General features: G+C 46.5%; 2 protein-coding genes and 1 long non-coding RNA gene across 20 annotated transcripts in view; 2 read left to right on the forward strand and 1 right to left on the reverse strand.

The window, feature by feature from the left end:
- Positions 1–26145, forward strand: part of LOC123391769 (intraflagellar transport protein 172 homolog) — a 51901-nt gene that overhangs the window by 7549 nt on the left and 18207 nt on the right. Inside the window, 4 exon segments of the mRNA XM_045079268.1 lie at positions 263–360; positions 488–623; positions 708–824; positions 1142–1284. Coding sequence (XP_044935203.1) covers positions 263–360; positions 488–623; positions 708–824; positions 1142–1284 — 494 coding nt within the window.
- LOC123391766 (glucokinase regulatory protein-like) lies at positions 8225–26141 on the reverse strand. 18 transcript variants are annotated; one of them, XR_006606490.1, is made up of 14 exons: positions 26011–26141; positions 24135–24290; positions 23896–23964; positions 23488–23624; positions 22781–22852; positions 22361–22427; positions 22122–22175; positions 21065–21159; positions 19098–20248; positions 18145–18221; positions 17665–17700; positions 17385–17482; positions 17205–17287; positions 8228–8931 (listed from the first exon to the last, which is right to left on the reverse strand). XR_006606490.1 is itself a non-coding variant. In XM_045079264.1 (9 exons), the coding sequence occupies exons 5-9, from the start codon at positions 18175–18177 to the stop codon at positions 8883–8885; spliced, it is 360 nt and encodes a 119-aa protein (XP_044935199.1). In that variant the 5' UTR covers positions 18178–18221; positions 19098–20248; positions 21065–21159; positions 22231–22337; positions 22781–23294; the 3' UTR covers positions 8225–8882. The 18 variants fall into 18 exon arrangements, 2 of the variants coding, with proteins under 2 accessions (XP_044935199.1, XP_044935200.1); XR_006606491.1 differs by lacking the exons at positions 22122–22175; positions 22361–22427 and adding an exon at positions 22231–22337 and having other exon boundaries at positions 8230–8931; positions 19098–19196; positions 20103–20248; positions 26011–26140; XR_006606499.1 differs by lacking the exons at positions 22122–22175; positions 22361–22427 and adding an exon at positions 22231–22337 and having other exon boundaries at positions 8225–8931; positions 19098–19196.
- On the forward strand, positions 15831–17772 carry LOC123391770. Its single transcript, XR_006606505.1, has 3 exons — positions 15831–16134; positions 16654–16916; positions 17672–17772. It is a non-coding gene; the product is annotated as an uncharacterized LOC123391770 (long non-coding RNA).

The following is a 26145-nucleotide window of genomic DNA, read 5'->3' on the forward strand; positions in this document are numbered from 1 at the left end:
TGGGAACACGTGCCCCAGCACAGGGCGTCTCTGGCCTTTCTGCCTGAGCAGAATATAGTCCTGACTCTGCTCCTTATGGTCTTGGAATTCCCTGGACTGACCAGGAAAGCATCCGTACACAAACCCCTGTGGTTGTTGGGAAGGTTCAGAGTTGCTGGGAACACCGGTCACCCCCGAGTCGCGCTTCCCTGGCTACTCCGCAGCCCCCCTGCTTCCCTCGGAAGCGCGCCCGAGGCTACTGGGGCTCTGTGTGTCTGCACAGCTGGCGATGAAGTGCATGAGGCCGGAAGACATGTCGGTGCTGTACATCAGCCAGGCTCAGGAGACAGAGAAGCAGGGCAAGTACCTGGAGGCGGAAAGGTGAGCCGCGGCCCCAGAGGAGGCATGCAAGGAGAGAGGTGCGTCTGAGGATGCGCGCCGTCTGCCTAGAGTGCAGTGATGCGGGAATCTGTGTCGAGGAGACCCCTGGTGTCTCTCCCCTCCCCAGGCTCTACGTGACAGTAGAAGAGCCTGATCTTGCCATCACCATGTTCAAAAAGCACAAGCTGTATGATGATATGATCCACCTGGTAGGGAAGCAGCACCCAGATCTCCTCAGTGACACACACCTACACCTGGGCAAGGTGAGCCCTTCTCCGGTCTCGGCCATCTCTTCCCCGAACAGGCCCCACGTCCCCCTCGCCCCATCCTGACCCTCCTTTCCCCAGGAGCTGGAGGCTGAAGGCCGACTGCAGGAGGCCGAGTATCACTACCTCGAGGCTCAGGAGTGGAAGGCAACAGTGAACATGGACCAGTCCAATGGGCTTTGGGAGGAGGCCTACCGGGTAAGGAGTCCAGGTCACTCTGGGGACACGCCCGTCCCTCTTCCCCACTCTCAAGTGACGCATTCTGAACTGGTCGTGAGTCTCTTTGAAAAATGTCCATACCAACAGGCAAAATTTCACATGCGGTAGGAGGGGTCTGTGGACTACCTGAAGTCCATTCTTGGACCCTGAGCAGGCTAACAGACCCCAAAACTGAGCCCTCTCCCTGTTCTAGTAGAAAGACCTGACCCTTGTCAAAGCTGCAGTCTGGTCAGCGGGGGAAGGGAGCAGCCCTGTGGCCCTGCGTGGGAGGATTGCCAAATGGCTTTGCTTCACAGGTGGCCCAGGGTCACGGAGGAGCTGATGCCCACAAGCACGTGGCCTATCTGTGGGCAAAGAGCCTGGGAGGAGAGTCCGCAGTGAGACTGCTCACTAAGCTCGGACTCCTGGAAGCTGCCGTGGACCACGCCGCCGACAACTGGTGAGGCCCCACGGCTTCTCTCCCCTGGACCCTTTCGAGACAGAGACTCTACATAGACAAGGAAAATGGCTGTATAGCTGAGAAGTGTTTCTGAAAACGGAGGCAGGAGTGAAGAAATCCTTGGAAGAACGTGATGGAGAGGCAAGGAATGAATCAGTAGCTCTGCCCCTGTTCCCCGGGGGCTCAGAACAGTGTTTAGCTGTTCTAAGAAGATGGAAAGTGATCAGCTTTTTCTTCTTTTTTAAAAAGACCTTTTAAGTAATTACTATACCCAGTGTGCGACTTGAACTCAACCCAAGATCAAGGGTCATTCATTCTACAGACTGAGCCAGGCAGGTGCCCCAGAGAGAAGAGCTTTTAAAGCTAAGGTGCACTAAGCCAGTAATTGACTTCTGAGTAACGGAAGTGGGCTTCTGTTAAATGCAAAAAGAGCTTTTCTTAAGCAAATGTTGTAAAGATCAGTAGTAATCCTGCATTGACTCAGATGGCTGAGGATAGTCTTAATGTTTTAGAGAGACTGTTTTTCTGCTAGTATAAATGCGGCTCAGGAGGAAGTGGTGGAGAACCCGGAGCCCTCGCTCCCGAGGCAGAGTAGTGCTGTGAGGCTCACTGCGGTCCCCTGCCTCGCGCCCATCCCATTCCTTTATGCCCACTGGTCGCAGGAAGCACAGGCTTTTCCAAGTGTCCCCTGACCCACGTCCTCCTTTACATGTCTGTGTGCTTCTGCATCACTTCACATGGATTGTCTTCTCAATCTGTCCTTTCCATCCCCTGGCCCTGTCTCTACCCTTTGGTTTTCTCTTGCCCTGTTCCCCCTCTTATAAAATGAAGGTACTGAGTAGGCAGACCTTACCTACACCTTCCATTTCAGCTCATTTGAATTTGCTTTTGAACTCTCCCGGCTGGCCCTCAAGCACAAAACCCCTAAGATGCATCTCCGATATAAATACAGCAATACAGATCAGCACAACAACCAAAAAGAGTTAGCTCTTTCCAACTTAGACATTCCCAACTACCCAAGCCCATAGTTTCCTAAAGCAGTGCTATTGTCATAACCAATTCAGTCGGACAGCCTGTGGTTATTGTTCAAAAAGACAATAGCAGGTAAGAGAAACTCCTACAGAAAGAACATCTCTAGCCAGGAGTCCAAGAGCTCCAAAATAGGAACCAGAGTTCAAGCCAAGGGGGAAATCTAAATGGTTGCTTAAGAGAACCTCACACAGTCACATTAAAGAGAAACTCACACCCAGAAGCAAAACCACCATAACTTCATAAGGGAGAGAAACCCCTGTAATTCCTCTGAAAGGAGCCACCACAGTCCCTCTGAGAGGAACCTTAGAAGTTGATCTCTAAAGAGCCATCACAGTCCGTCTAAGTGGAGCCACCGAAGCTGCCTTCAGAGAGCCGTCACTTTCCCTCTGAGAGGAGCTACTAAATTTTTCCTGGGATGACACATCTCAGGCCTTCTAAGCGGAACCAATGAAACCTTCTTCAGAAGAGCCATCACAGTCCCTCTGATAGGAGCCATTGAAGTCTTCCTTGGAAGAGCCATACAGTAACTCTGAGAGGAGCCATCGAAGTCTTCCTCGGAAGAGCCATCACAGTCCCTCTGAGAGGAGCCATCGAAGTCTTCCTCGGAAGAGCCATCACAGTCCCTCTGAGAGGAGCCATCGAAGTCTTCTGCGGCAGAGACATCACAGTCGTTCTAAGAGGAGCCACTGAAGCCTTCTTCAGAAGAGCCACCACAGTCCCTCTGAGAGGAGCCATCGAAGTGCTTCTCAGAGGAGCCATCACAGTCCCTCTGAAAGGAGCCGTCAGAGTCCCTGTGAAAGAAGATGTTGCAGTCCTTGTGAGAGGAGATGTCACACGCCCTGTGAGAGCAGATGTCACAGTCCCCTTGAAAGGAGCAGTCGCAGTCTCTTTCAGGAAACTCATCACAGTCCTTTTGAGGTGAGAGGACATAGCCCTTTTGAGGGAAGACAGCACAGGCCCTCTGAGAGAAGCCATTGAAGTCTTCCTTGGAAGAAACATCACAGTCCCTCTAAGGGGAGCTATTGAAGCCTTCCTCAGAGGAAACATCACAGTCCCTCTGAGAGGAGCCACCAAAACCTTCCACAGAAGAGCCATCACAGCCTCTCTGAGAGTAGCCATCGAAGTCCTTCTCTAAAGAGTCCTCCGAGTCCCTCTGAGAGGAGCCCCCGACGTCATTCTCAGAAGAGACATCACAGTCTCTCTGAGAGGAGCCACCAAATCCTTCCACAGAAGAGCCATCACAGTCTCTCTGAGAGTAGCCATCAAAGTCCTCCTCTAAAGAGTCCTCAGAGTCCCTCTGAGAGGAGCCCCTGACGTCGTTCTCAGAAGAGACATCACAGTCTCTCTGAGCGGAACCACCGAAGTGTTCCTCAGAAGAGCCATCGCAATCCCTCTGAGAGGAGCCATCGAAGTCCTTTAAAGAGCCTTCAGAGTTTCTGTGAGAGGAGCCACTGAAGTCTTCCTCACAGTCGCTCTAAGAAGAGCCACCGAAACCTTCTTCAGAAGAGACATCACAGTCCCTCTGAGAGGAGCCACCAAAGTCTTTCTCAGAAGATCCATCACAGTCCCTCTGAGAGGAGCAATTGAAATCTTCCTCGGAGGAGATATCACAGTCCCTAGAAGAGGAGCCACTGAAGCCTTCTTCAGAGAAGACATCACAGTCCCTCTTGAGAGGAGCCATTGAAGTCTTCCTTGGACATCACAGTCCCTTTAAGGGGAACCACCAAAGCCTTTTTCACAAGAGCCATCATAGTCCTTCTGAGAGGAACCATCGAAGTCTTCCTCGGATGAGACATCACAGACCCTCTAGGGGAGCCACCAAAGCCTTCTTCCGAAAAGCCCTTACAGTTCTTCTGAGAGGTGTCACCAAAATCTTCCTCAGAAGAGCCATCACAGTCTATCTGAGAGCAGCCATGAAGTCCTTCTCCAAAGAGCCATCAGAGTTCCTGTGAGAGGAGCCATCGAAGTCTTTCTTGGAAGAGACAACATAGTCCCTCTAAGCAGAGCCACTGAACCCTTCTTCAGAAGAGACATCACAGTCCCTCTGAGAGGAGCCATCAACGTCCTCCTCAGAGGAGCCATCACAGTCCCTCTGAAAGGAGCCGTCAGAGTCCCTGTGAGAGGAGAAGTCACATTCCCTCTGAGAGGATATTTTGCAGTCCCTTTAAGAGGAGATGTCGCAGTCCCCTTGAGAGGAGCAGTCGCAGTCTCTTTCAGAAAACTCATCACAGTCCTTTCGAGGTGAGAGGACATAGCCCTTTTGAGGGAAGACAGCACAGGCCCTCTGAGAGGAGCCATCAAAGTCCTTCTCCAAAGAGCCATCACAGTCCCTCTAAGGGGAGCCACTGAAGCCTTCTTCAGAAGAGACATCACAGTCCCTCTGAGAGGAGCCATTGAAGGCCTTCACTAAAAACCCATCACCATCTCTCTGAGAGGAGCCTTCAAAATCCTTACCTAAAGAGCCATCACAGTCCCTCTGAGAGGAGCCATCGAAGTCCTTCCCTATAAAGCCTTCACAGTCCCTCTGAGAGGAGCCACCGAAGTCCTTCCCTAAAAAGCCATTATCGTCTCTCTGAAAGGACCCTTCAAAGTCCTTCCCTAAAAAGCCATCAGAGTCCCTCTGAAAGGAGCAATCAAAGTCCCTCTCTAAAGATCCATCACAGTCCCTCTGAGAGGAGCCATCAAATTCCTTCCTTAAAGAGCCGTCACAGACACTGTGAGAGGAGCTTTCAAAGTCCTTCTCTAAAGGGCCATCATAGTCCCTCTGAGAGGACCCACCAAAGTCTTTCTCAGACGAACCATCACGTTACTCTGAGAGAAGCCATCAAAGTCTTCCTCTAAAGAGACATCAGAGTCCTCTGATAAGAGCCACCGAAGCCTTCTTCATAAGAGGCATCACAGTCCCTCTGACGGGAGCCATTGAAGTCCTTCTCTAAAGAGCCATCAATGCCCCATTGAGAGGAGCCATCAAAGTCCTTCCCTAAAACCCATCACCGTCTTTCTGAGAGGAGCCTTCAAAGTCCTTCCATAAAGAGCCATCACAGTCCCTTTGAGATGAGCCATCTCAAAAATTCAAAATTCCTTTAAGATTTTGGTATTTTTTTCATCGTATATTTTCCACATTAATTTTATTTTAAATAATATTGTATTAAATATTACCTTGTTTACTAAGCTTTTTGATGCCCCTTAAATTTTGTGTCCAAGTTGAATGGCTCTCTAATTTTACCCAATCCCTGCCTTCCTGGAGGGATTGGATAATTCTATGGGAGGAAAAAAGAACTTTGATCCCTACCTTATACCATACAGAAAAAAGTAATTTGAGATGGATCAAAGGCTTTAATGTAAATGAAAAAAAAGGTGGTGGGTGGGCTTCTAGAAGAAACATAGAAGACTATTATCACAGCCTGGGGGCAGGAAAAAAATTCTTACATTAGAAACGACAAAAAAAGCCCTGAGCATAAAAGCAAAAACTGATACATTGGATTTCATTAAAATTAAGAACTTCTGTTCATTAGCACACCACTGTGAGTGAAAAGATAAGCCACAGTGGGAAAATTTATTTTTAGTACCTATATCTGACACACAATTCATGTCCATAATATTTAAAGAGTGCCTACACACACACACACACAAAGAGTTCCTACAAATTAGTAAGTAAAAGATTGACAATGCAACTGTTAAAAATAGGCCCAAACATTGAACAGGAAGGTCACAAAAGAGGATTTTCAAATGACCAAGAAACATAAGAAGTTTCTCGATATCATTAGTAAACATGGAAATGCACATTAAAAACCACAACGTAATGCCAAACATACTACCTAGAGTAGCTAAAATTAAAAAAAAGATGGTCATTGTCAAGTGTTAAGAAGAATGTGGAGAAACTAGAATTCTCATACTCTACTAATGGAAGTATGAATTGGTAGAATTACTTTAGAGTATGTTTGGTATCATCTACTAAAATTAAACATACATAGCACATGGCCAGGCATATTTCCAATGGAAACAGGGTTCCACATCAACAACGTATCATTTACAATTAACATCTTGAAACTTTATCTTACATTTTATAGACACTTTATATACATTTTAACTATAAAAAATAACTGACTTTTTGAAATGCAATATGCAAAAAGGAAAATTTTTTTTTATTTCTTAAATTTTAACTCCTGCATAGTTAACATACAGTGTTATGTTCAGTTTCAGGTATATAATACAGTGACTCAACAGTTCTATAGATTACTCGGAGCTCATCAAGATACTCTTATGGTGCCTGGCTGGCTCAGTTGGTAGAGTGTGCCACACTTGATCTTGGGATTATAGGTTTGACCGCCGTGTTGGGTATAAAGATTACTTTAAAAAAATAATCTTCAGGGGCGCCTGGGTGACTCAGTGGGTTGAAGCCTCTGCCTTCTGCTCAGGTCGTGATCCCAGGGTCCTGGGATCAAGCCCCGCATCGGGCTCTTTGCTCAGCAGAGAGCCAGCTTCCTCCTCTCTCTCTTCCTGCTTCTCTGCCTACTTGTGATCTCTCTCTGTCAAATAAATAAATAAAATCTTAAAAAAAAAATCTTCAAAAGAATAAAGATAGTATACTCTTAATCTCCTTCACCTATTTCATTCTTCCTCCCACCCACCTCCCTTCTGGTAACCATCTGTTTTCTCTAGCTAAGAGTCTGTATTTTGGTTTGTCTTTCTCATTTTTTTCTTTTGTTCCTTTGTTTTGTTTCTTAAATGGCACATATGAGTGAAATCGTATGGAATTTGTCATTCTCTGACTGGCTTATTTTGCTTAGCATTATACTCTTCCTGATCCACCTGTGCTGTTGCAAATGGCAAGATTTCAATCTTTTTTATGGCCGAATAATATTCCATTGGAGATGTATATCACATCATATTTTTTTCCATTCATCTCCCAATGGATGTATAATTCTATTTTTATAAGGTTCAAACGAGGCAAAATTAATCCATGACTGTAGACATCAGAATAGAGATTGCCTCTGGGTGGGAGGAGAACAGACTGGAAAGGATCATGAAGGAACTCTCTAGGACTATGGCAGTATTATAAGCTTGACTGGGGGTGCTAGTTAATAGGTGTATAAATTTATCAAAACTCATCAAACTGTACATTTAAGATGTATGCATTTTGCTGTTTATAGTTATGCCTGACTGAAAAGTGTATTTGACAAAAAAGCTATTTTTACATATATATGTACTAAGAAATTTTATTAATTATGTATCAAGGTGACACTGAGGAATTTACACTATATATCCTTCCGGGAAAGCAACGATCGTTTGCCCTCCCCAAAGAGGGGAGCCAGGCCTTGGTTCTTAAGGACTTAGTTTTCCCAATCCACAGCAAGGAGTTAAGTTTCGCCTGCTGAAAAAATTGGCAAGAACCTAAAAGACACCCCTCATGTAAGACTAAACCTGTGGAGGATTTTAAGCTGAGTTGTGCCGGAGGCCTAGTATTTGGTGTTTCCAGGGTGGAGAAGAGCAGGCAGCCGGCTTCCTGGTACGGAAACAATGCTGCAGCTGCAGCTACACTGGAATAATGAGGCCCTGAGCCTCGTGGGATTTAGGTCCTCCTGGTCCTAGGACCTCAGAGATAGTAGACTGGGAGTCTTGACAAAGGTCTCTGTGACCAAGCTTGGCACATTGGAACTGAGCCACAGTTTTTGCCTTCAGATGGCAAAGATGAAAAGCAACAGTTACTCCTATGGTTTTAAGGACCTAACCCTCTGGGCACCTGGGTGGGTCAGTTGGTTGAATGTCTCTTGATTTGGGCTCATGTCCTGATCTGAGAGTCATGGGATCAAGCCCCACATTGGGCTCCATGCTCAGTGGGAAACCGACTTGAGGTTTCTCTCTCTCCCCCTCACTGCCCCTCCCCCATGCTTGTACACGCTCTCTCTAAATAAATAAAAATAAAATCTGTTTTTAAAAAAAGGACCTGAGCTTCCACCATTTGGGATAAACTTCAAAAGCTCCAGAATTCCCATACAATACAAAGGTTGGGGGAGGAAAAACTGACCCTGGGCTTTTTAGACAACCTAAAGCAGATTATACTCGATGTAGACAAGAAACTATATTTGCCCTTTCTTATACCTAAGTGTTCTGGAACAATGCACACCTGTTAAAGTCAATTAACTTTCATGCCTCACCTGTTACATGGGGAAAAGTGGACATTTGTCTTTTCCTCTTAAAGATGTTAAAATGAACTTTGCAACTTTAAAAAACATGCTGCTTTAAAATGAAAATATTATATACCTAATGTCACTTATCATGTATTATGAAAAAGAGATAAAGCGATGTATAAATTCCCAAGGGGTTGACAAATTTTGACAACGAAAGTTTTGAGGGTCCAAACAGGCTGGGAAAAGCTGCTGCAGGTGGTGGGGTGCTGAGAGATTTTGTTTGTTGGTTCAGTCAGTTTTGGCGGAGTGACACAGTCAGCCGTGGGAAGCTCTGTGCGTGTGGTTTCTCTTCCATAAAGCCAGGGCTGTGTTCTATGCTCTAGCCTGGAAAAAGTTGGTAGGAGACCAGCCAGCATACCATAAATAGATGAAGTCCTAGTGAGGACAGTAATACTCCAGTGGGATTGCTGTTTGAGAGATGTTTCTGAGAAGAAAAAACATTGAAAGGAACTTTGTGGCCAAATATATTGCTAACTAGATCTACCTCCAAGATCTAGGGTATAGGCTAAAGCTGTCCAATAGAATTTTCTACGATGACGGAAATATCCAAGATCTGCTCTGTCCAGTGTGATAGCCTCTAGCCACATGTGATACTTGAAACGTCCACAGTGCGAGTAAGGAACTGAATTTTAAATTGTATGTAATTTTGGTTAATTTAAATTTGAATGGCCCCACGTGGCCAGTGGATACCGGACTGGGTAGCACAGGTCTAGACAATTAATTTGAGCGGCAAGGTGAACGTGTCCGCATAGATTTTACAAGCACTTCAAATGGCATAGCTAATTTTCAGCCTCCGACCACACAACTTCTGCCTAATGTTTCCTATTTTGTTCATAATGCCATCATCTTGTCAGTTGTCCAGGTTTAAAATTGAAAAGTCCTTTATTCATTTCACAAAACACCCAGGGAGCACTTACTAAATGTCAAGCAGGATACTAGGCGTAGGGAATACAAAGATGAATATAGTCCTTGTAGGAAAACAGTGATAATATTTATAATTAACTCTTGTATTTGAGGTCCGATCAGGGAAAAAACCAGACTCAGTCCCTTCTCTCTTGCTGCTTTTCTTTTCACATCCAAACTTTTGTCACAATAGCCCCCTGAGGGCAAAGACTTTCGTCCCTTCCATTTACCGCTGTATCCATAGAGCCTAAAGGAGTGCCTTGTACAGGGTGGTGGTTGCGGCTGGTCAACATCCATCCGAGGACCGAATCCGCGCCTCTCCTACCATCCGGCTTGAATTCCCTTTCCCTCCTTCCCACTACCTCCTTAACAGTCTCCAACTGGCTTAGCTACCCAGACAACTGCCACAGACACTTACTGGCGTGATTTTAAAGTTTCACTTTCAAACTGTGGTCCTGGGTCAGTAAGGTAACAGTATATAAAATCGATACACAGAAATTCATTGCATTTCTATACACTAATAATGAAGCCATAGAAAGAGAAATTAAGAAAACAATTCCATTTACAACTTCATCAAAAATAATAAAAGACCTAGAAATAAACTTAACCTAAGAGTAAACAAGGAGGTAGAAGACCTGTACTCAGAAAACTAGAAAAGACTGATGAAAAAAACTGAAGATGGCACAAATGGAAAGAGAGTCCTTGCTCCTGGCTTGGAACAACAGATATTGTTAAAATACTCATGTTACCCAAAGCAATCTACAGATTTGATGTGATCCCTTCCAAAAAAATCATCGGCATTTTTCACAGAACTAGAACAATCATAAAATTTGTACAGAACCACAAAAGATCCCAAACTGCTGAAACAATCTTGGGGGAGGAAAACAACCCATCTGGAGGTGTCACAATCCCAGATTTCAAGGTATACTACTACAAAGCTATAACAATCAAAATAGTATGGTACTGGCACAAAAACAGACACACAGGTCAATGGAACAGAATAGAAAGTTTAGAAATAAACCCATGATGATATGGTCAATTAATCTTCGACGAAGGAGGAAAGAATATGTGATGGGGAAAAGTCTCTTCAACAAATGGTGTTGAGAAAACTGAATAGCTACATGCAAAAGGATGAGATTGGACCATTTTCTTACAACATACACAAAAATAAACTCAAAATGGGTAAAGGACCTGTATGGAGACATGAACCCATAAAAATCCTGGAAGAGAGCGTAGGGAGTAAGATCTCTGACATTGGCCACAGCAACATTTTTCTAGATATGGCTCCTGAGGCAAGGGAAAGCAAAGCAGAAATAAACTGTTAGGACTACACCAAAACAAAAAGCTTCTGCACAGCACAGGAAGCAACCAACAAAACTAAATAGCAACTTACTGAATGGGAGAAGATATTTGCAAATGACATATCCGATAAAGGGTTAGTATCCAAAATATACAGAGAAATTACACAATTCATCACCCCAAAGACCAAATAATCCAATTAGAAATGGGCCGAAGAGAGGTGCCTGGGTGGCTCAGTCAGCTAAGTGTCCCAACTCTTTATTTCAGCTCAGGTTGTGATCTCAGAGTCATTAGATCAAACCCCACGCTGGGCTCCACACTCAGGGCTGAGTCTGCTTGAGATTCTCTCCCTCTCTGCCTGCCCCTCCCCCACACTCATGTTCTCTCTCTCTCAAATAAAATCTTTTTAAAAATTTAAAATAGAATTATGTTATCCAGTAGTTGCATTATTAGGTATTTACCCAGAAACTTTGAAAACGCCAATTTAAAAGGATATATGTACCACTATGTATATAGCAGCATTATTTTTTTTAAAGATTTTATCTATTCACTTGAGGGAGAGAGCATGCATGAGTAAGGCGGAGGGACAGAGGGAGAGAGAGAAGCAGGATATCCCTGAGCAGGGAGCCTGCCAGGCTTGATCCAGGACCCCAGATTCATAACCTGAGCTGAAGGCAGACACTTAACAAACTAAGCCACCCAGGTGTCCCTAGAGTAGCATTATTTACAATAGCCAAATTATGGAAGCACTCCATTGATAGATGAATAAATAAAGAATATGTGGTATATATATATATATATATATATACATGTATATATGTATATATATGTATACACACGTATATATGTACATATATATATACACACATACATACACACAATGGAATATTATTCAGTCATAAAAATGAATGAAATCTTGAAAAAAATGAATGAAACCTTGTCATTTGCAACAACGTGCATGGATCTAGAGAGTATAACGTGTAGTGAAACAAACTGGTCAGAGAAAGACAAATTCCATGTGATTTCACTCACATGTGGAATTTAAGAAGCAAAACAAATGAACAAAGGAAAAATAAAGACAGAAACCAAAAGATAGACTCTTAACTACAGAGAACAAACATGGTTACCAGAGGTGGGGGATGGGTGCACGGGATTAAGAGTACACTTATCTTGATAAGCACTGAGTGATGTACGGAATTGTTGACTTACTATACTGTACACCTGCAACTAATATAACACTGTATGTTAACTATACTGCAATTAAAATTTTAAAATAATAAAATAATATAAAAATTTCCTTTCATTAAAAAAAAATGTGACGGGGCACCTGTGTGGCTCAGTGGGTTAAAGCCTCTGCCTTCAGCTCAGGTCATGATCCCAGGGTCGTGGGATCGAGCCCCACTTGGGCTCTCTGTTCAGCAGGGAGCCTGCTTTCCCCTCTATCTCTGCCTGCCTCTTTGCCTGCTTGTGATCTCTCTGTCAAAAAAATAAATAAAATCTTAAAAAAAAAAAGAAGACCTTAGACATCTTTTTTTTTTTTTTTTTAAGATTTACTTATATATTTGAGAGAGAGAGAGAGCATGGAGCAGGGGGAGGGGAGGGAGAAAGGAGGAGGGAGAGATCCAGACTCCCTGCTGAGCGCAAGGCAGGTCACAGGGCTTGATCTCACAGTCCTGAGATTATGACCTGAGCCTAAATCAAGAATCACAGACCAACTGAACCACCCAGGAGCCCCCTGACATCTTCCCATTGCATATAGAATGAATATATATGTATAGATACAAATTCTTCAGCCTGGCATTGAAAGCCCTCTACAATGTCACCTCTGTCAATTTTCCAGATTTTTCTGTCACTGACCTCCCTATACTTCTACCTTCCAACCACATAGGTGTCCTCCCTTCAAACATATCCAACACTCTTCAGTTTCCCCTGCTTTCCCCAATCCATTCCTTCCAACTGGAAAGTCGTCCCTACTGTCTTCCATCCACCCTATCCATGTCCAAAGCCCTTCCCTTCTTCTGAAGCACAATTCAATCCTGAGCTCCCCCAGAGGCATTTTCTAGATCCCCCTGCTTCAAAAGACTGCCTCCAACCCCTTCAGCACTATTTATACTTCTACTAACTCTTATCATTTTCTCTTTCATTATGTATATATCCATCTCTCTCCCCAGGTTCGCCTAGAACTCCTAGAGGGTGCGGTTGGGGTTTTATTTTTCCTCAATGTCTAGTGCGCCACCATACATAATAGGAGCTCAAGGTTTGCTGAAATAAACTGAAAGGAACAGGACTGAGCATGATTGACACTTCTAGGAAGACATCCATAGGCACTGTCTCAACTCCCCTCTTCCCCCACCCAGTTCCTCCCCTGGCCCAAGAGGTAGGCGTTTCCAGTGCTTCAGAGGCAGGGACGGGGAGCAGTGGATTTCCAGGGAAGGTTGCATCACATACCTCTGAGGCTCTCTTGGCTGCCTCCTGTTCCCTGCTCTGTCTTCCAGAGAAGAGCAGCCAAAGCCTCCAAAGGAATAAACCAAGTAGTAGTAGAAGGCTGACACATGACGGAGGAGGTATGGCCAGCCGCCAAATCGGTGCCATTTCTCAACCCCCTGCCTCTCTCAGCCAAACAATATTACCCCTCAAGGCTGTGACTCCATATGACAGCACAATGGTCATTGCAATGTCAACCTGACAGGGCCCAGCCAATGTGCGAGCTGCTTGGGTCTCTTCTCTGAGATGTGTCCATCAGACGCCCCTTCCTGCAGCTGCCCATGGGCTCTGCCTTGGCAGCCAATGCTCAGGGAAGACCTCCTTTAGCATTCTACTAGGATTGGGTTGGCCAAGTTGGCACAGAGAGTATGGAGGGAAGATTTCAAAGGAGCAGCCCCTCCAAAGGGCTTATCTTGTCCTATAAGCATCTTCTCTGGAACCTTTCACTCTCTAGAGGTCCAGGTCTGCTGTCCTATGTTCCCAACCACAAATTAGAATACTGAGGCAAGTACATTTAGGAAAGCTAGGCTATCGTAAGTACAGATACTCTCAGGAAATGTGATTATACATGGTTTCCTAACTCCAAAGATTGACACATTTCTTAGTTGCTATAGTATTGAAACAGAGATGAGTTGTCACTTAGGGAAATTAAATGATCTTAGAGGAACACTCAGCTCTAAAATCCATAGTCTCATTTTCTAGAAGATTTATTATGTCATTACACCCAGAGCTAACTGGATTCTCTATGGTTAATTCCCTGTAAACAACATTTACAAAGAATCAACTTGTGCTATACTATAAAACTGGTCAGGTTTTTTTTTTTTTCTTGTAGGAATGCTAATTGGAAGATCAATTCAATTAAATAGCTATTGAATAGCAGGCACTGTTTTTGAAAAAGACAATGATGGTATCTCACCTCACAGAATTTTCAACCCACTGGGGAAGCCAAAGTAATATTCTCAGGAAGCGCATCATCAAGGAAGTGGTTAAAAAACACATATGTCCATATTATGAAAGACTTTGCAGTCATATAAAGATTATAAAGAATGATACTTGATAGGCTGAGCACAACTTCCATGGCACGTTACTAGTATATGCCAGCCTGATGTTCTAAGGTTAAGGGTCGAGGTACAGTTTTGGTTCTTAGAACACGTGTGTACAATTTGACAAACACTTATAAAAAGGATTTTATTTATTTATTGACAGAGTGAGAGAGAGAGGAATCTCTAAGCGGGGGAGGGGCAAAGGGAGAGGGAGAAGCAGGCTTCCCACTGAGCAGAGAGCCAGACACAGGGCTTAATCCCAGGACCCCAGGATGGTGACCTGACTCAAAGTCAGATGCTTAAGGAACTGAGCCACCCAGGTGCCCCACTTTTTTCTCTATGTGTTTAAAAATGTATTCTTTCAGGGTATCTGGGTGGCTCAGTGCATTAAGCCTCTGCCTTCAGTTCAGGTCATGATCTCAGGGTCCGGGGATCGATCCCCGCACCAAGCTCCCTGCTCACTGGGGAGCCTGCTTCCCCCCCTCTCTCCCTGCCTCTCTGCCTACTTGCGATCTCTTTCAAATAAAGAAATAAAATCTTTTTAAAAAATATATTCCTTGTGTCTTGAATATTCACTCACCATTATGTTTGAGTTTTGTGATCTCTGTCAAATAAATAAATAAAATATTTAAAAAAATGATGATATGGATATATTTATACTGAAAAGTGTTCTTATTTTTCAGTGAAGAGAAGCAAGTTACAAACAGCATGGCAAGGATGGTCCTATTTTTGTATAAGTATGTTTACACACTTACACATGCATAGAAAAGCCTAGAGGGACATTCTCCAAAATTTGTCTAAGTGGCTTTTTGGAAGAAGGGTGGGTTTTTTTGTTTTTTGTTTTAAACAGATTTTATTTATTTATTTGACAGAGAGATCACAGGTATGCAGGGAGGCAGGCAGAGAGAGAGAGGAGGAAGCAGGCTCCCTGTGGAGCAGAGTGCCAGATGCGGGATTCTATCCCGGGACCCTGAGATCATGACCTGAGCCAAAGGCAGAGGCTTTAACCCACTCAGCCATCCAGGCACCCCATTCTAAGGATATGTTTTTAAAATGGGAAACTGGATGTTTTGTTTTCATAACACTACAAAAAAAAAAAAAGCATTTGTATCTAAGATTTATTCTTTTCCTTGGCACAGTCAAGGTCGAATTTAAGGAATATAAGCGATCCCTTAGATCCTTTAGTCTCCTGAAAACACTGGGGCTCAGTGAGCCCACTGAGCCACCCAGACGCCCCTAGAAGAAGGTTATTATGGATGCTTTTCTCCTTTTGATTTCTGTATTTTCCAAAGTGTTTACAATAAAAATATTGCTACTATAATTATAATTTCCTTTAAAAACACAGATCTTTTTCAAAGATCACAGGTTAACATTCCCTACTATATCCCCTATCCCTGGAATAGGACCAGGCACGTGATAGGTACATAATGAATGAATGAGTAAAAGAATCTGGCTCAATTCATGGATATGGTTGAAATTTGTACTGTAAAGTGAAATAAACCGCGGACGTAGAGTCACCAGGCGAGGGTTCGAGTCCTGGCTCCTGCTTTAGCCACGTGGCTGTGATTACAATGCTTTAATCATTTAGTTTCAGCTTCTTTATCTGAGATGGGGGGAATAACCTACATCCTACATCCCTTATGAACCCATTATGAGAAATGATATTATAAATGAAATAGTTTGTAAAGTACAGAGTCCTACGTGTGTATTAGGTATGATGACGGCACAGTGGAAGCTGGAAGAGGCATCTCACATCAAGGAGGGTTCTAGACAATGTGGGTTTCATCGGAGAGGACTTCTCAGAAGATGCAAGATGTCAAAGGAGACAACGAATGTGGAAAGTATGCCAAAAAAGTAGAGCTGTGACCAATGAACACCATTTGGAAGGGAAGACAAAGGTACGCACTGGAAGGAGCATGGACCCCGTGGCTCAGGGGGAAGGGCTTCCTTTGAGTTCTGAGTGCAGGTAAGAAAGCATGGCAGCTGTTTGGTCAAGTCAGGAAGCTTCCTGGAAGAGGTGATCTGAATAATGGATGAGACCACATCTCTCCAGCGCAACCCTTCAGGGCCCTGACGGTGCCCTGTGGATGGTGGGCAGGAGTTAGGTGAGAAAACCGAGGAACCGCAAATGCAAAACTGCTTTCTTTCTTGGGCCACAAAGCACAGCTGAACTAATATTCAGATGTCCCAGTGCCCTCTCCAGACCAAAATGCAAAGTATATCCAAATTGATAATTATTTCTATGATTATTTTCAGTGCTTGTACTGATAATGTCTTGCTAAAGCATTATCAGTGCTTCAGTAGTGAAATTATAATTAGTAAAATTATAATTACAAATATAATCAATTATAATTAGTGAAAACTAGTGAAATTATCATTTCATTATATTACAGAGAATATCTGTATTTTGTCTGCAGTGAATTCAGCATAGTGACCTTGCAAGGATATACCTTAAAGACTTTTGTATGGTGAGGATGACTATAACATCAACAATGAACCTGAAACAAGGGACAAATGAGTATCTGTCTGGTGACTGGTGGCCTGGCCTGTCTTTTTCATATATTCATGGGGAGAACTGAGCCACTTCCTTGGAAACACTGACCAGTGACCCAGTAACACAAGAACTTGCCCAGCTGGCTTTCTGGGAGTCCAACAAAGCTTTCCACCCTCCAGCCTTGAGGTTTGTTTGGTTGTATTTTGTTGTTGTTTTGTTTTGTTTTTAGATTTTATTTATTTATTTGTCAGACAGAGATCACAAGTAGGTAGCGGTAGGGGGCAGCAGGCTCTCTGCTGAGGAGAGAGCCTGATACAGAACTCAATCCCAGGAGCCTAAGATCATGACCTGAGCCAAAGGCAGAGGCTTAACCCACCGAGCCACCCAGGCATCCCAGCCTTGAGTTTTCTAATTTCTGGAACCCTTCCCCCTCTGAGTCCCTCAGCACAGAGAACACCCTCTCATTCCCCATACCTGGATGAAGTTCCCTTCGTATTCGAAGAAAAGCAGTGGCCACGTGATGCGGATGATGGAGGGAAGAGCTTCCTCAGAGGGGTCTGGAGAAACAGAGAGAGAATGAGCCAGAGCAGCATCCCCAGGAAGGCCTTGCTCTAACTGCCACCCCAGGTTCCGTCCCCAAGGCTGGACCCTCACCGGCAGGGTCTGCCCCACGGTGCTATGCGCCAGGGCCTGGATGTGGGCCGTCTTCTCCTTCACCTGCTCCACCAGCACCTGCGCCTCCGTGAGGTTGTCTAGGAGAGGGGAGGGCGCCAGAGATGAAAGCTGTTCTTCCTGTTCCCTGTGGTCCTGTCAGGACACGCGCCCCTCTCCCTCCCTCGGAGCAGGTGGTTTGAGACCCAGAAAAATGGCAGCTCCCCTGAGTCACTCCCCTGCCTCCCTCTGCTCACCCCACCGCTCCTGCCTTCCCTCTCACCATCCAGGGTGAAAATGAAGACCACGGTGCCGATTTCTGTGAGGGATGGCAAGATGCACGTCAGGAGGTCCTCTTGGGAGAAGGAGAACTGGGGACCCTGGGCACGAGAAGATGGGGGGCCCCTCCCATGAAAAACTCCCACCCACAGGCCTGGGGACCACAGAGGGCCTCACAGGACCTCTCACGCAGCGTGTTTGTACACAGATGGAAGAACCGAGGTTCAACGAGGTCAAGTGTTTTGCTCAAGATGATGCAGCAAGTTGAGGGAAGAGCCCTGGACTAGAGCCAGCTTTAGAGGGAGAATCCAGAGCCTTCTGCCCTCTCTGTGCTTCCCCAAAGCCTCCCGACCTCTAACCCATATTCCCTTCCCTGGACTGTCTGCCTGCTCTCCTCCCCCACCTGTCCCCAGCGCCCCTCACCTCCCACTCCCTGCACACCTGTCACCTTCACAACCTGCCCCATGTCCCGTCATCCCCCCACCTGGTGGAGGACCTCCGTCCTCTGGTTAAACATGTCACTGTGATCAGCAGTGAGAAAGCCGCGGACATCTCGGTAGTCTGGAACGTTTAAGGACAGGGATAAAGGTGTCATGGGCTTTATAGGAAAGACTGAATCTAGGCTTGGGGGAACGTTCATGGTCTTGGAAGAATGTGCTAAGAGGGGTGGCGGGTGAGGTGTCACACACATGGGAGGCCACAGCTAAGCGGGGCTGGGAGTGGAGGGACCAAGGCCTGAGTAGGGGTTCACAGCAAGGAGCATTTCACTGAAATGTCTATTTTTTTTTTTTAAGATTTTAATTATTTATTGGACAGAGAGAGATCACAAGTACGCAGAAAGACAGGCAGAGAGAGAGAGAGGAGGAAGCAGACTCCCTGCTGAGCAGAGAGCCCAATGCGGGACTCGATCCCAGGACCCTGAGATCATGACCTTAGCCGAAGGCAGCGGCTTAACCCACTGAGCCACCCAGGCGCCCTGAAATGCCTATTCAAACAGGACAGTCTGGACATCGAATGAGGAACCCCCATGGGCTGGGGATGGGGGTAGGAAATTGGTTTGCATTCAGGAGGAGCCAGGAAGAAAGTCTGAACTGGGGTTCCACCGGCACTAAAGGTGTAGATACACTCCACTCCATCCATGATAGCCATGATGCCCAGGGTCTGCCAGCCAACCAGGTACACACCGCCTTTTTTCTCCAGGCTGAGCACAGGCCAGAGGTCAGGACACGAGAGGAGATACGAAAGTGAGAAAAGATCAGGGATCAGAGCAAGATGCACACGGCCAAGCACAGGTGCAAACCAACAGAAAGGTTACCGCGCCCTCCACCACGCAGACCTGCTCCCCTCAATGCGTTAAGGAGTCCTGAGAGTCTCCGCTGTTCTCAGGACAGTCCCCCATCCACGCAACCTCCCCACTCCTAACAAGTTTCCACACACCTGGTGCTGGCTTGCATCATTAGGGCAGTGATCTTCGGGCTTTGACTCTAGGTCACCTGATGAGCCCGCTCTAATGTCCGCAGGATTTCCAGAAGGCACCTGGGAGAAAGGCCACCAGCTCCCGGGGCGGGCCCAGGGCCCCCTCTAGACAGCATGGGTACCCAGCCCTGTCCAGGGGAAGGTACAATTCCCTGAAAACTAAGTTCTGCTGGTCCCTAGCGGAGGTGCGGGGAGTCCTGTCAGAACGCAGGGCAGAGGACAGAAAGGACTTCCGTGAGCAGAACACAAGACCCAACCGAGGCCGAAGGACATGAAGAGAGCGGGGCGAGGAGGACGGGCTCGGAGCGGACGAGGAGGTCAGCGGGGATTCTGGGAGCCAGGCCAGAGACACAGGCCCCCGCAGAAGGAGTTCTTCCTGCACGACCTGGGCCCTCCCCAAGCCAAAGACTCTCTGAAACGAGGTGAGCTTTCGGTGTAACAGGTAGGCTCAGGGATTAGGTGTCCCAGGTGGGCACAGAGATCAGTGGGACCTGAGGAGCTCAGGGTCCCCAGGAAACAAGTGAGACTTTGTGTGCTAAGAAACCCAGGCCAGCTCTTTTCCCACGGCCCAGGGTGCGGTGGGGGTGGGACTGGCCCTGAAATTAGCATCCACTGCGGCACATACATTTTTGGTGAAGGAGAGTCCTCCATTAAAAGGAGCAGGACTAACAGTATCTCAGACTCATTTATATCTTCACTTGAATTACGCTACAAGCCTGGAATCTGGGAGTTGAGAAAAGGTCCTCAGAAAGCACCCGGCCGCCCCGCCCCCCAGGACCACCACTGCATGTGCAGAGCTGCTCTTGAGGAATCCACAAGCCTTCCTTGGAACATTCCAGCGACAGAAGCCTTCAGCTTCATCAAGAGGCCCACGCCAATGGTGAAGTCAGCAGAGCTCCCCACACCTGGCCGGGCACCAGCGTCTCCAGGGGTGGTCTCAAAAAATAAGGGATTTCAGGGCCTCACCCCAAAGTGACAACATCCGAGTTCTCGTACAAGGGCCTACGAATCGCCTTTCTTCTTGCTTTAACACTCTGGAGGCTGAACATCCAGGGAACCACACCTGAGCACTATCGGTTTCACACGCTGACCTCTGGGATCAAAGCGGCCATCTACATAGAGAATAAGGCGGAGGTGATTGGGTGGCACAGAGTCCTCAGAAAAGGGGGACAGAGTGGGGGTTTGAGTAGCCAGAAGGGGACCCAAGGGGAGCCTAGGATGACAAAGGAGAATGGTTGCTACAATAAGGGAGCTGGGCAAAGGGGAATCAGAGGCCACTCAGCACCCACGGCTCCTTTGAACAGATGCTTCTCTTTGGGGTCCGCATCGTCCCGACCCTATTCTATCCCCTGGCCCTTGTTTTCCTTGTCTCTCCATTCCTGTTTTGAATGTCTGCTTTCTGGTATTTGATGTGGCCTCTGTAAGCTGCCTTCAGTCCTTCCCGAAACAAGAGACTACATCAACCAGTGGACCAAAAAAACGAAACAAAAACAGAAACAAAACAGAACAAAACAAAAACCCACCAAAAACAAAATCCTCATAAGTTCAGGGACAGTCCGCATTTACTCTAATGTTCTGAGATGTGGTGAGTAAGACCATAGCCACCATGCCCTCCTCTTCGTGGCTGTAATGTAGATTTTGGTTTTGTTTGTTTGTTTTGTTTTGTTTTAAATATTTTTATTTATTTATTTGACAGACAGAGATCACAAGCAGGCGCAGGTAGAGAGAGGGAAAGCAGGCTCTCTGCAGAGCAGAGAGCCCGATGCGGGGTTTGATCCGAGGACCCTGGGATCATGACCTGAGCCAAAGGCAGAGGCTTTAACCCACTGAGCCACCCAGGGGCCCCTGTACTGTAGATATTGACAGGTTTCCTCTCAGCCTCCCCCAGGGGCCTGGCCCGTCACTGCCTTTCATTACAGTGGGCTCACCTGGCCATGTTCACGGGGCTGAAACCAACCAGGACTGGTAAGAAGGTGCCTGGGCTGTCCATGCCGGAGTCCACCTGGCCTGCCACAAAGGGAGCCTGATGGCAGGGGGTGAAAAAGGGTATGATGAGAGCGCAGGGGTTACTCTAGGGTTTCCTGAGGCCCAGGAGCATCATAATCCCCACAGTCCTTGTTAGAAATGCAGAGTTCCAGCCCCAGGGAAGATTCACTGGATCTGCCTTGGAAGGGGAAAGCTCCAGGCCTGTATTTTTAACATGGGCCCCCAAGGAAATCCTCTGTATGGTAAAGTTTCAAAACTACTGGACTAAATTGTATGCTCCTTATGGTCGGTGTCCTGCCCTCCTTGTGTGTCTCCTTCCGCATCTAGCATTGCTCGACCTGTTTCTCTTAGTGAATTGTTAGAATCAGTATACTGCAGTGGTGAGAGAAAATTGGGGTCACCAAATCCAGTGCTTGGAATCTTGTTAAAATGCAGATTCAGACTTAGTAGGTCTTGGTGCGGGGGCGAGGTTCTACATTACTAGTAAATCTTTGGAGATACTGATGTTGCTAAGCAAGGACCATGCTTAAGTAGCAAAGGACAGGTCCAGGGGTCAGCTTCTTATGTAAAGAGCAAGAGAGTAAGTATTTTAGGCTTTGGGGCCCCTGTGAACTCTATGCAATACTCAACCCTATCGTTGTAACATGAAGTGGCCATAGATCTTATGTAAACACAAATGGCTGTGTCTCAATAAAACTTTATTTACATAAACAGGCAGCAGCATGATTGGCCACTGTGGTTTGCTGACCCTGGGACTAGTCCATCTACCTTGCTTGTTGAATGGACTGATACACAGGTATTCTGGAATCGGATCCTTTCCCTGTCATTCCACATTCATGCAGCTGGGTCTCAATTAGTGAGAGAGTAAAATCAAAATTCCTTGTGTGAAACCTTTTTGTTTTCTAGTACCCACTTCCGCAATCTATTTTCCATGCTGTTTCTGCCCCCACCCCCTTCCTCCCTGTAGAATGGATCCCCCCAGGCTGTCTTCACACTCACAGAGAGTCCCACCGAAATGCCAATGACAATCACCCTCTTCTTCCCAGCGACCACCTAGGAGAGGAGGGGGGGTGACACAGTGCCACCAGGAGGATTCTGGGATACAAACCTATTGCATGGAGATGTCAGGGTCAGGACTGGGGAAGAGAACGGGCTTTGGCTGGATGGGGACTCTAGTGTCTTCGTGAGAAGGAACAGACAGAGACGTCTGGTTGACTATCAGGGGGGAAAACACAGACCTTCTTCAGTTCTTCAATCCCGTGCAGGGCACTATCTTCTGTCCCCTCCCTAGATGCCACCACAGACCTAAGAGGACAGACTCAAAGTCAGTGGCACTGGTTGGAAAGCAGAAGATTATGGTATACTAGGGAAGAAAAGGGAATGCTTTAAGAGAAGGGAATGATGGGAAAGATATCATTGACTGAAACACCTACTATTTGCTGAACACCATGATAGATGCTTTCTAGGGCTGGACACTCCAATTCCAACAAGGGCCAGTCAGGTGACATGAGTATGTGAAGTGGGCCGAGGATAAGGCAATAAGAAATAATGGCAACCAAAGCAAACTGGGCACGATCCCCACCTGAAAGCCTTAAAATTCTATTTCTAGAAAACACTATCCAGGCCAAAGAAAATATTCACAGGCCAACGTGGCTTACCTGTCACTGCTTGCAATGAGGTAGGTGTAGAGGTTTCTGTCCTAGACCTTTCATCAGCTGGTTGAAGGAGACCTGCCAGCGGGGAAGGACATGGATTAGTGATGAAAATGAAGGGAGCGGTAACCTTGGATTTTGTCAACTAGTGTGAGGATTCCCTCAGGCCAGCGCTTAAGCCAGTCCAGCTTGGAATTTGGCACATCGAAAGCTACTTGCAGATGACAGCTTGGGGTGCATGGGATGTAGAGACACACTCAATAGACGGAGTGGGGCCCAGATCGGATCTGAAGATACGGAGTTCCGTGGTCAGATCTGTGTTTGAGAAGAGAGGGAGCCAGGCCTCAAGAGGGCCACCTAGGAGCTTAGCTATGATGAGCTTTATGGTCCTGAGGGTTACCCCGAGAAGGCAGAGGAAGGAAAATCGGGGATCAGGGTACTCACCGACATGAGAAACGCCACCCTGCCAGAGTTGCCCCCTCCACTCAGCACCACCAGCTCCCCCTCAGGTGTCACCTGAGAAAAAAATTCCCAGTGTCGCCAAGGCCTAGCTCCTAGCTCAGCTTGGGGGAAGCACATTCCTTCTTTGTCAGCAGCAGAAGAACTCCTGGGGAGACTCCTTAACCCTCCTTAACCACAAAAGGGAACAGAAAGATGCCTGGATTTGAGAACGAAACTTCAGTCTGACTCCCAACTCTGGCTGAGCTACTTACTCCAACCTTACTCATTCCAGAAAGGACCAAGAGCAGCTTTGTCATCCACCAATCACTCAATAAAAAGCAGAGCTACCCAGCAATTATTAGCTGGATATATTTGGGCCAGCTACTGTGATTGTCCTTTGTTTTCCTATCTGAAAAAAAAAAAAAAATGGAGACAATGACACTCATTTCACAGGTTTTTGCAAAGGTAATGAGTGTGAAAGCACAATGTCAATTACAGAGTGTGATGTAGATAATAGTTATTATAATTACTGTTGATTAATAAGATGACAATAAAGACACCAGAGGGAGGACTGGGAGAAAGGAGAATATGGAGATGGAGTAAAATGAGAAGTGGAAGCCAGGAAAAGAGAAAGGGGGGAGGGAGAGATGTTAGGAGGGGAGGAGACAGAGAGACTGTACCTTCAGCACTTCCTGCACTTTGCCAGCCACTTGGACCATGGTGGTCAGAACTGATTCACTATACAGTCTCTGTAGGGAGCAGGTGGGAATCAGAAGCCAAGAAAAGGGCAGTGGATTTGGGGGGGGGGGGGGAGGAATGAATGGTGTGGTGGAGGGGCTCTCAGGTCTCAAACACGAAGGACCATTGGCATGGAGCTGGCATCTTTATTTTCAGTATCCAGGGGATGGGTCTAGGTTACCTAGTCTGTGGGCATGACTTGCCCCTCCTCCTGGAAGATCTCAGCATCACATTGTCCCAGCAATAGAACAATTTCCTTGGCATCTGCTTTGTCGAGGTCCTGGGTCAGTGCGTTTGACTCTTCTGTGATTGGCAGGGCTGCCTCATACCCAGGCCTCTAGAGGGAAGGGGCACAAGGATGCAGACAGGAAGCCCAGGCTTCGCTCACGCCTCTGGATCTGGAGGTGGGAGCGGCAGCAGGCACAAGGTTTGGGGACACACACACACACACACACACAGCATCCAGGGATTTAGCCTGAACTTGATACTCTGGGCCTAATAGGGGAAGGTCAGGAAGGAAGATGGGAAGGAGGAGAGGGAAAACAGAAACCCAGGGTGGAGGGAAGTCCAGAAGAGAAATGATTCTAGGAATCAGTGCCTAGAACTACAGCCCTAGTTCCTTCTGTTTTGTTCAGTGGGAACGGGGGAGAAGGAAAAGAAGGGGAGGTATATAAATTCTCCTGCATCCGTGGAAACGAAGGTCATACCACATGAGAGGGGCCGATAACCTTTTTAAGTTCACTGCCCACATTGACACCCACGCTTTTCACCATTGATTCCTCTGACTCCTCCATCAACTTCGAGTTAATTTCCAGAAAGGGACTGAAGGGTGTTTTGAGACAAATGAAAGAGAAGCTCCGCTAATGGATCCTTCAGTGCCACGTGCTCCTATCCTGTGCACTCCTGTACTCCTAGTCTTCCCCGCACTCACTTTTCCTTTTCTTTCTGTCTGCCTCTGTCTCGCTGATTCGGTCAAAGTCAATAATAACTGTAAAGTGTAAATGACTTTATATTCACTCTCTGCAACTATATCCAGAGGAGGATGATGGAAATAAAACTGAAGGGTTGGAACTCCCCTGTCGAAAGACTTATACTTTGGGCTCTGGGGCTACTTCCTTCCTGTGAAAGTAGAGGCTTTCCTTTACTGTTTCCTAAATTCCAAGGGTGGGGGGATGGTGCCAGTGAGAGAAAAGCCACTGTGCGGGAAAAGCTGCAGAACCCAGAATCTAGACATCATATGCTATACTCTCTGGAGAATTATAGGTCTTCTCAACTTTGGATCTTTCCAGAGGAGGTGTATGAATGCTCCTTTTCTGCATCTCAGCCTCTCTGGCATGTTCCAAGAATTTAGACCAGTAATTCTGAAAGGGACCCCAATCCAAACAGATCAAGAAGTCATCATCCTTTCTACCTCACCAAGCTCCAACCCCACGTATCACAAGACTTAACTTCATCCTATCAGATAAGCCCAGTTCTCATTTGCCCTCTGCCTTGAACCACAAAAGCATCCAGATCTGGGCAGCAGCCTTTGATCCACTGCTACCCAGTTCTGCAGTAGTACCTCTCACTCTCACTGGCCACTGGCATGGAAACACTCACATCTCCGACTCTGGACACCTCATCTCTTGGGATGGAAGTGGCATGGGGTATAGAAGCATGGCATAGATATAGGGAGCTACGAGTTCAGAATATAAAGGCTGTTTCAATGCATCAGCTCTGGGATGAATCCCAGTTACATCGTTTACTGTTCATTTGTTAAGGGGCCCCTCTAATCCCGAGTCTCCTGGCATGTGAAATGGAACTCATAGTGCCATCCCCTTCAAAAGCTGTCTTTGAGATTAAATGAGATAATGCATCTACAACCTTTTGCACGGTACCTGGCAGACGCATCCTGAGGAATCGGTTAGCTATCATTATTAGCCTTGTGATACCCCCGTGCACATCATAGAGCCTATCTGGGTTCAACCCGGGCTGCTGCAAAACGTATGAAAGCAACCGCCCTGCCTTCCTCCAGGGTCGTAAGTATTAAAAGAAGTATTCAGCCACACTTTACTCACAATCCAGGCAGGAGGAAGACAGCGATGCCATAGGACCTCGAGTTTGCGGAGGGCTCGTGGGCGTGGCTTCAGCTTGAGTTTGCAAGTGCGACAGGATTGGTTGAAGAGAGGATTCGCGTCCTCTCGGTTCCGCCC

The sequence above is a fragment of the Mustela putorius genome, unplaced genomic scaffold (assembly GCF_011764305.1).
Source record: "Mustela putorius furo isolate JIRA1106 unplaced genomic scaffold, ASM1176430v1.1 tig00000281_pilon_pilon_pilon, whole genome shotgun sequence".
In the NCBI taxonomy this organism is placed as follows: domain Eukaryota; kingdom Metazoa; phylum Chordata; class Mammalia; order Carnivora; family Mustelidae; genus Mustela; species Mustela putorius.

Bases quoted from the DNA above. Each gene is read 5' to 3' on its own strand.
- LOC123391766 (XM_045079264.1), bottom strand. From the start codon at position 18,177: ATGTTTAACCAGAGGACGGAGGTCCTCCACCAG. The intron at 17,288-17,384 runs GTGAGGGTCCAG...CTGTTTCTCCAG, and splicing joins CCGTGGGGCAGACCCTGCCG to ACCCCTCTGAGGAAGCTCTT. The intron at 8,932-17,204 runs GTATGGGGAATG...TTTTCTTCTCAG, and splicing joins ACGAAGGGAACTTCATCCAG to AAACATCTCTCAAACAGCAA.